The following is a 9491-nucleotide window of genomic DNA, read 5'->3' on the forward strand; positions in this document are numbered from 1 at the left end:
ATGGCTTGTTTATATCAGCTGTTGTTTAATTTCATTTGGAGAGAGGTCCTAATGAGGAGGCTTCCTCCCAGCTTACTTCTATGGCTGAACTGCGACGAGACATCGAGGAGGCTTACATGCTAGTGGAACACGGTCAATTACCTGGTGCTGTTGAACTTCTAGGGAGGGCCATTGAGGTATATTTCTGTCTTCTTTTTGATATCTCTACAATAAACAAAGGAACAAACTACGTTTTTTCATATATATAAGTGTGCATTGAATTTTCACTTGCTGTAGTACAACCAGGATTGAATTGTAGTTCAGGCTCTGGGGCCATCAAACTTAGATGAGCCTCACTTTTGATCTCAGTATCATTTTTCTACCATTAATTCCTTTAGTAAAAGTGACAGAGATCAAAAGTGAGCTCAACTAAGTTTTATGGCCCAAAGGCCAGTTCTAGTAAAGATGTACCTGTAATGTGGCATTTTTACATGGAAATAAATCCAACCATAACACTAGAATAAAATTTTGCAAGTGGTTTAATACCGGTAAATTTCAATAAATCTAGCTTATAGAATGACACAGCAAAATATTGTTATTTTTAAAAATTATAGAGAATTTCCAAACAATTCAAATTTCTATAGATTATATAAACATTTTATTCATGTCTTTCTAAAATGGTAGCATAAGTAAGAGAAAAAGATTAGATATTTTTTCTTCTAAATTGAAAATCATTAAACTGTCTTTGTAATTTTCCAACAGAAATGTCCTTGGGATCCCAGCTTACACGAGACAAGAGCAGAGTGCTACATACAAATGGGGGAGTATTACAAAGCGATAAGTGACATACGCCCCACAACGTCCTTACGGAGCGACAACAGACCAGCGTTTTATAAGATGAGTGATCTCTACTACAAGCTGGGGGAGGCAGAAGAATCTCTGATGTAAGCGTTTAATCTGAAAAAAACATTCAACATTGAACCCATGTTTTATTGCATGTGTGTCTTTATATGGCACACCCTCATTCAACTTTTAAAATAAGCATACAATGAAAGCTCTGACTCATTTTTGATTATCAAAATTTTCAATGTATTTCATGTCAGGAAGAGTTCCATGAATTCATGTTCTTATAAAATGTGAAAACTTAAAACTTCAAATGCAGAATTCAATCCAAATTTTCTTTTATTTCATTTTCTTCAGACCACAAAAAAATGTCTCCATAAGAGTAAATGATTTCACAATAAATTACTTGAAGATAGATATCATTTATGTGTATACATGTATGTGTATGCTTCCTGTCCATATAGACTTTTAAAATGTAGTCTAAGTTATGAATAAATCCTTTAAATTCTTCCTCCTCCCTCACAGTCAAATCAGAGAGTGTTTGAAGCTGGACCCAGATGACAAGCAGTGCCAACCACACTATAAAAAGGTCAAGAAACTCGTCAAACAACTGAACGCAGCTCAGGAGGCGAAGGTCGCTGGCCAGTATGATGAGTGTCTGAACAAAGCAAAGCAGTTCATGAAGACGGAACCCAACGTAGAGTTCTACCAGCTCAAGGGACAATCATATCTCTGTCATTGTTATGGAAAGGTAAATTTTGGCAGGTCCACCCAGAAGGGAAAAAAAAATGTCTTTGATATTCATATTTGAAATATTTTTTTTGTTTTCTGTTTCATATTTCCAAGGGAAATGAATTGTTAAATAAATTTTTTATACGAACTGTAACATATTTCTCTATTTTTATAGAGAAGGATTGTGTAAAACTTTCATGTTTTTAATTTCAAATATGTATTTTTTTTTAATGTTCTAATTCGTTTCACTCAAATGAACATAAATTATTTACAATCAAAACAAGAACACTTGTCTGTATAGGAATGGAAGCGCTTGCTTGCCAGTATTTATTAGACGTATACATTTACAAAACACAAGTCTTCAATGGTACCGATTCTCTACCTTCCTTCTACAATATATCAAAAATATAATTAATCACATATAACAGTACAAAATGCATTTTAACACAATGCTTTTATATGTCCTCACTTCACTGATTAAAAACGTAATATAATGCATGTATGAACACAATTATGCTTCCCTCGCCGCCCAGGAAAAACCATAGATAAAAAGCAACATCGATTTATGTTGAACAAACTATGGAAACCTGTAAGTCCACAGCAATTGCGAGGTAAACAAAATGAATGGCGGACTCATTCTCACAAACTTGCGTAAGTGTCATATAATGTACAATTAATCGACTAGTTTAAGTAAAACCTATGCAAAATAAATGTAAGTTAGAACTATCTGTAAACACATTTCGACTATATGTAGCTAATATGTACCATTACACAACAATCTTACATTTATATCAAATTTTACGTAAAATTATCTAGAGCGACTAAGCAAATTGTTTCCCATCTTTGACAATTAATCTGTTGTGTACAAAACTTTTAATTTTCTTGTAATGAAAACAATTACTTTCTTTATTAAATAAAATAAAAGTAAAAGGGTGAAGTAAGTAAAAGGGTGGGTGGGTGTGAATGTCGCAAAGCAAAGCCTTCGAATGAGTTAAAAGTGTGATTAAAGTGAATACCTGTTCACCTGTTCTACAGGCATCGACCTTTAAATACTGACCAATAGCTACTGTCACTTTTATTAGCACATAATAAACAAAAGCACGTGTTCCTAGTACATATGATAAATTAATTTTCAGAAACATATTGAAATCAGTATCTTAATATGAATATACACTTGAATCGTTGTAGGGAGGCAACCTTCAGGACGCTTTGATGCATTGTAACAGATTACTGAGCAGAGAACCAGAAAATGTAGAAGCCTTGATAGACAGAGCGGAGGTGTATTTAGCCAGTGAAAAATGGGACGAAGGTACAGCAACAGCTTAGCTAATGATTAGAATGATATACCCGGTAGTCTAGTATATAAACTTTAATTATATACACTTGCATAGTTAGTAGATGTTCACTTTACAGAATTCATGTTGTATATCTTTTTATTTTTGTTTGGAGAGAGCTGTGGACATAACTTTATTTTTGAGATGAAAAACTTCAACTCTGCACAAGAGCAATTTTGAACTGCCAAAAAATATGTTTATAATAAAAATCATGGGAAGTGGAGACTGGAGAATTTTATGTCTTATATGTTTGTTTGGTGATCATGTAAACTTTTTATTTCAGCAATTAATGATTTCCAAAAAGCAACCAATACAGACGAACATAACCGCAGGGCTCAGGATGGATTGAACCGTGCACAGAAACTGTTAAAACAATCAAAGAAGAGAGACTATTACAAAATTTTAGGAGTTAAAAGGTTTGATATCCTTTGCATTCATTAGAAACAATCAATTTTTTCCAAATATGTTCAATTTTTGCTTCTAATGCATTCTGGTAGCATTTAAAGGGAAGTAACTTTTACCCAAAACATAGCTAACATGGAGTTTCTGTTACATTTTCATTAAAGTATAATCAAGTTATGCGTTTTCTATTTAGAACTGCAAGGAAAAAAGAAATATTAAAAGCCTACAGAAAACTGGCAGCTAAATGGCACCCTGATAAATATGAAGGGGACAATAAACCCATGGCCGAGAAGAAATTTATAGATATCGCTGCTGCCAAAGAAGTTCTTACAGATAAAGGTTTGGCTTTATTCAGAGCATGTTTTCATATGAAGAAAAATCTCTCATGTGTACATGTGCATGTATATTCATGTATATACTTAAAGTAAAAAAGAAAACCACGAAAAACTTCAGTAAAGCTTTAGGCCTTTCATTCTATCTTCAGAAGCTTTACATGTATATATGTACAATGGATAATAATCTTTGAATGAACTTGAATGTTGTTCAAAAGATATATATTTTTATTGAATGAAGAAAATCGTCTCTTAATAGTATTAAATAATGTTTAATAGCTCAGTATAAATTTGTTATTAAGGTGTCTGTGAATTTGTGTGTACTACATGTTTCATGCTATCATTGTCTATTATTATGCCCCCCTTCAAAGAAGGGAGGACATATTGCTTTGCTGCTGTCTGTCGGTCCATTTAGTTTCCGTCCATTTTCTTCACAACAGTTGCACATACTGAAATGAAATTTGGTATACAGATATTTCAGATGAATATCTAGATCAAGTTTTGTTTTGGATATGATTGTGCTTTTCTTGACAGAGTTATGCCCCTTGGACTTAGAAACATTCCAATTATTTACAGTTTCCGTTCATTTTCTTCACAGAGGTTGCTTATACTGAAATGAAATTTAGTATACTGATTTATCAGATGAATATCAAGGGGAAGTTTTGTTTTTGGTATGATTGCGCCATTTTTGACAGAGTTGTGCCCTTTGGACTTAGAAACATTCCAATTATTTGCAGTTTCCGCTCATTTTCTTTGCAGAGGTTGCACATACTGAAATGAAATTTAGTATACAGATTTATCAGATACATATCTAGGTCAAGTTCTGTTTTGGATACGATCGCACCATTTTTGACAGAGTTATGCCCTTTTGCACTTAGAAAAATTCCAGTTTGGGGGGAAGGGGGGCATTAGTGTTTTACAAACATCTCTTGTTATGCTATCTTATCTATTATAATGCTGTCATTGTCTACTATTATGCTGTCATTGTCTACTATTATGCTATCATTGTCTAATATTATGCTATCATTGTCTAATATTATGCTATCATTGTCTAATATTATGCTGTCATTGTCTAATATTATGCTGTCATTGTCTAATATTATGCTATCATTGTCTAATATTATGCTAACATTGTCTAATATTATGCTATCATTGTCTAATATTATGCTGTCATTGTCTAATATTATGCTGTCATTGTCTAATATTATGCTGTCATTGTCTAATATTATGCTATCATTGTCTAATATTATGCTAACATTGTCTAATATTATGCTATCATTGTCTAATATTATGCTGTCATTGTCTAATATTATGCTGTCATTGTCTAATATTATGCTATCATTTCAGAAAAGAGACAGAAATTTGATAACGGTGAGGATCCCTTAGACCCCGAGCAGCAACAACAGGGAGGAGGGGGTCCATTCTGGCACGAGGGCTTTAACCCATTCGGAGGGGGCGGATTTAAATTCAAATTCAACTTTAATTAACGAGGTGCCTCATTTTAGGAAAACTAGACAACTTACTAAAAGAATACATTGTATTTATTTGATATCAAGTTACATGTGTGTACATGTGTTAATGTGCGTGTGAGGGTGCTATCATTTTTGTAGAGGATAATGTTGGATCTCATGTATGGCAAGTAAGTCAGTTTCAGCACCTGCCTTTACACCATGAATGAATTTGTTATCTTCAAGGGAAAATATTGTATCATGTAAGAAAAAATATTATCTGTGATCTTAATGTGAATGTTGTGTGGTGCATGTTGCTGATTGGGTTTATGTGTTTTGAAGTTGGAAAATGTCTGGTGTATAAATGCCTGTGTATGATAAAGGAAATGTGTGATTTGATATGTTGGCTGTAGGTTAGAATATCTTTTTCATACAAAGACAGCAAGTGTGAAAGTGTAAAATAATAAATTGCTTTAGTTATTGAACTCTGCAAAGCAAATTTAAAGATTTAATGCAAGTTTAAACCCAAAAAATGACATGTTTTTGAATACATGTACATGTACTTTCTATTCAATGGAGAAATTTCTGTAATATTTATATGGGTCTGAGTTATAGTGCTAAATCATTTTAGAAGAAAATCTCAATCAAACAAATGAAAACTTTTTTATATATACATGTACATCTATTAAATATTTATGTTTTCAGATGAATTTATTTTTAAAGAAATGTATCTGAAAAAGGAAAATGAAAACGTTTGACGAGTGAATAACATGGATGTGATTATATAAGTTTTTCTTTCCATTTGTTCTTTTATATTATTACATAAGTATACAATGCATGTGCATAATGTACTTGTATGTGAATGCTTATTCTTGATGAAATCCAAAAAAAAAAAAACTGCAAAGGGAGTTCTCCAGAACATCAAAGTGAATGTTTGTAATACTGTAAATCAGAGTAAATGGTCTTCAATTTTGATGTAAATTTCACTCAGGGGGACACATGAAACTTCTAGCCGACATTTTACATTTCATGATTCATGACTTGCAAGTATTAGTGAAGAATTGTGTAAAGAGTAGCAGTAAATGTTTTACATGTTTCCATCTCTAATTTGTTCTGAATTTGTACATGGAAAATAATTTGTCAAAGCAAGGAAAAACTTCTCGAGATTTTTTTTTTGCTTTGTTTTTTTTGTTTGAATTCATGTGAATTCACTTTTTTATGGTACTTATCATCCATTGAAATTAATAAGTTTAAATACTTGAAAAAATTCAGGAAAACAATGGAAAAGTGAAACAGAAGTTAAAAATGTCTTTAATTGTCAATTATATACATCCAAGATTGTTATAAGTCTGCACTGTCAGACATTGTGTAGGTGTATAATGTGATACAGGGCCTTTAGAAGGAATAATGCATTGATCACAGTGGCTTCATTTATCATTTCACTGTACGGTCTCACTGAGACAATTTTTTGTTAACGATGAAGATGTTGAAAACAAATAAAATGCAAAATCCTATGATCCTGCTTTCTCTCTATATAAGGTCTCGGTACTATTCATAAACTGAGAATAGATATAATAAATAGTAGATAAAAAATGAGGTATTTAATGTTTAGTTTTAATTAATCAAACATTTTTTTTTAAAGCTCATTAAATAAAGTATAAACATAATGCTGCCCTTTATTATAGTGCATTTACTGGAAACTTTCTAACAGCATTAATAAGCAGTTAAAAATCCTCACTCATACCATAAACTGAAAATAGTATATAAGTACTACTTTTGAAGTTATTTTCTAAATGTTTCTTTCTGAATATTCTACAATTTACATGAATGCAGTTTCTGAAATAGCTACGAATAGGTTTGATTTTCACCATTATTTATAGATAGGGAAATCTTTGACAATTTGGACCTGGGATCAAGAGGTCATCTTCTGGGGTACCATGAATATAGCAATTTAAATTTGAAAGGCCCTGTTATATGTTCAGTCTGTATAAAGTGTACTCTCATCTTTGTTTGCACTAGAACTGGATATTGCCTGAAGAGTATTTAAATTTGCTTAAATAAAGGACCATGTCCCCTTCCAATGGGTTATAATCAAGAAAAGCTAACAACTGCAATAAAATATATCATTTAAGTATTTTAATTAGTTTGACCAAACCAATATAAATTTCAATTTAAAAAAAATATTGCACATCATGTTTATCACAGTCTATCACAAGGAATGTTTCATTGACAATGGCTCTGCAGACACATTCAGTCATAAATTCACCGGTATGTTCAAAAGTTAGAACAAGAAAGACAGAATGTATAGCAGACATATTCCCAGTAGCACCAGCACAATAACTCCTGTATACTGCCACATTTCCGGAACTGGGACTTTCAGCACTGCATCCTTGGCACCTTTCCAAGCGTTCGGTCCCTGGAGTCGCCACTGGTATGTGCCGCAGGATCCAAGCAATAATCTGAAACAGGTTAGAGAATAAAAATAGGAGCTCAAAAACCTTTTACCTACAGTGTACTGAGCAATAAAATCTGTGAATACTTCTTTTTAAATTTTTCAAATAAAAGAAAATTTGAAACAAGTTCACAGCATTTCATAACAAAAAAAATTTATAAATGCCCTCATCTCTTTCTCCAAAACACATTGAAATCAAAGATTTCAATGTTCTTAATTATAGTGTAATGCACTTATCATTGTATATATAGTGTTGCATGTATTGGACTTTTTTACAGTGAGAACAGGCTTTCATATCAGAAGAGTAATGGTACCTCCATGCCAGAGATGGATTCTTCAGGAGCTCAGGTTTGGCTCCAAACATGGCGGCTATTTCATCATTGTACAGTATGGGGTCCCTCTGTATCGTGTGTCTGTTGGAATGATAGTACCTGGACTTCACCATCTCCTACAGGTACAATTACAAAACATATACTTTTTTTTCCATTTGCTTTATATACCCATGAACATGTTCTAAAATCTGTTTTACAATCTCCTAGCTGCATGACTGCATGAAAATAATTTATGTTTTATTTTCAATGGAATGTTATAATTTGTTCATACATGTATGTGTATGCCAGTTTAATATACTGCCACTGAATGACAGTTTTAATGACATACTGAATTTTTCGACTTATAAATACTTGAAATTACCAGGTACATGTATTTTTATGGGAACACATAATCATTGATTTCATGTCCCAGTGTATAGGGAGTATTTCTATTGAATACTTACCTCCTCTTCTTTTATGTTTTCGTTCATAGTGAGTTTTGTGGGTAGACTACAGCGCCCCCTACATAGCTCCGTGAACCACCTGGCCTGGATTTCGGACATTGAAAGAAGTCCCCCTGAAGCTGGCTGTGTAAAGCCAATGAAGGCTAGAGAGTGGCCAATCTCTGGATGGAAGACATTTTTGTACAGCTAGGAAGTAAAAGAATATTCTGTGTTAATTATAATTATACATTTATAATTATATCTATATAAAATTTTCTAAAATAGAATAAATCACTGTTTCAATTGCATGTTATAATCAATTGCAAACTAGGCTTAAATATTGATTGAACATTATAATTACTTCTACAGAAATAAAAGTATAAATACCTATGAACAGGTGATTTTTTTAATATAGTACAAATATTTAGCATCATGTTTTCTAGGATATATATATATATTTTTAAATATTAAATCAATAAGAAGTGGGCATTTTTTCATCCCCTTTTCTTTTCTAGTAATTGTGCTTTTTAAGATATATATTAACCCCTTGTCTGTGCTGGCTGTTTCATGTCTTGAATAAATAATTTTAAAAAGCTGATTTATGCATTAATTGCTCCAGTATTAATATAGAGATCAGAAAATCTCATTCACAGTAGGCTCTTAAATTTTAGCTCGTTCTATATACATGTATCCTTTTCCAGATAACTGTTTTTTATAATACCATATGAGATTCCTTCAACAAATATAATCCATATACAGCTCACAGCTTACTTTGATTGAGTTTGTGTTTTCATCCAAGATAGTGTTCTTTAGGTCCTCACTCAAAAAAGGGAGATTAATCTTGTATCCTGTACACATCACAATGACATCAAATTCTGCCGACTGGCCATTCACGAAGGTGACCTTTGATCCTTCTATGTTCTAAAGGAATGAAGAAAATAATTTTGGGTACAACAACTGTAATAAAATATGTATAACATAAATATGTAAATACAGTGGATATGTCAAAGTGAGTTGAAAGTCCCTAACATGTAATTATCCTTAATGTATTTTAACCTAAATATCTTAAAAACTTCAGTTATCATGAAGATTTTTCTAAGACAAATCATGTTCAAGATGACAGTATAGCATTTTTTTTTAGCATGAAAATGTATGAGATACGTGTACATACTTGAAAATAAATTCTCAAGCTTTACAAAATCATGCAAATGAAAT

The 9491-nt window shown here is 32.1% G+C and overlaps 2 protein-coding genes across 2 annotated transcripts; one reads left to right on the forward strand and one right to left on the reverse strand.

Moving 5' to 3' along the window:
- Positions 1-35: 35 nt before the first annotated feature.
- LOC134254016 (dnaJ homolog subfamily C member 3-like) lies at positions 36-5720 on the forward strand (the record flags this gene model as incomplete). Its single annotated transcript, XM_062736588.1, has 7 exons — positions 36-176; positions 742-923; positions 1348-1573; positions 2743-2863; positions 3172-3304; positions 3484-3629; positions 4970-5720. Coding segments are annotated over 7 exons (1089 nt in total), but the record flags the coding sequence as incomplete, so codon positions are not given.
- Positions 5721-7254: 1534 nt separating this feature from the next.
- Positions 7255-9382, reverse strand: LOC134254017 (flavin-containing monooxygenase 5-like). The gene is made up of 4 exons (XM_062736589.1): positions 9048-9382; positions 8298-8483; positions 7837-7970; positions 7255-7529 (listed from the first exon to the last, which is right to left on the reverse strand). Exons 1-4 carry the CDS (start codon positions 9132-9134, stop codon positions 7352-7354), a joined length of 585 nt encoding a protein of 194 aa, XP_062592573.1. The 5' UTR covers positions 9135-9382; the 3' UTR covers positions 7255-7351.
- Positions 9383-9491: the final 109 nt, after the last annotated feature.

This window comes from Saccostrea cucullata, unplaced genomic scaffold (genome assembly GCF_032062105.1).
Source record: "Saccostrea cucullata isolate Sc308-1 unplaced genomic scaffold, CSIRO_AGI_Scuc_v1 ctg18342, whole genome shotgun sequence".
Classification (NCBI taxonomy): domain Eukaryota; kingdom Metazoa; phylum Mollusca; class Bivalvia; order Ostreida; family Ostreidae; genus Saccostrea; species Saccostrea cuccullata.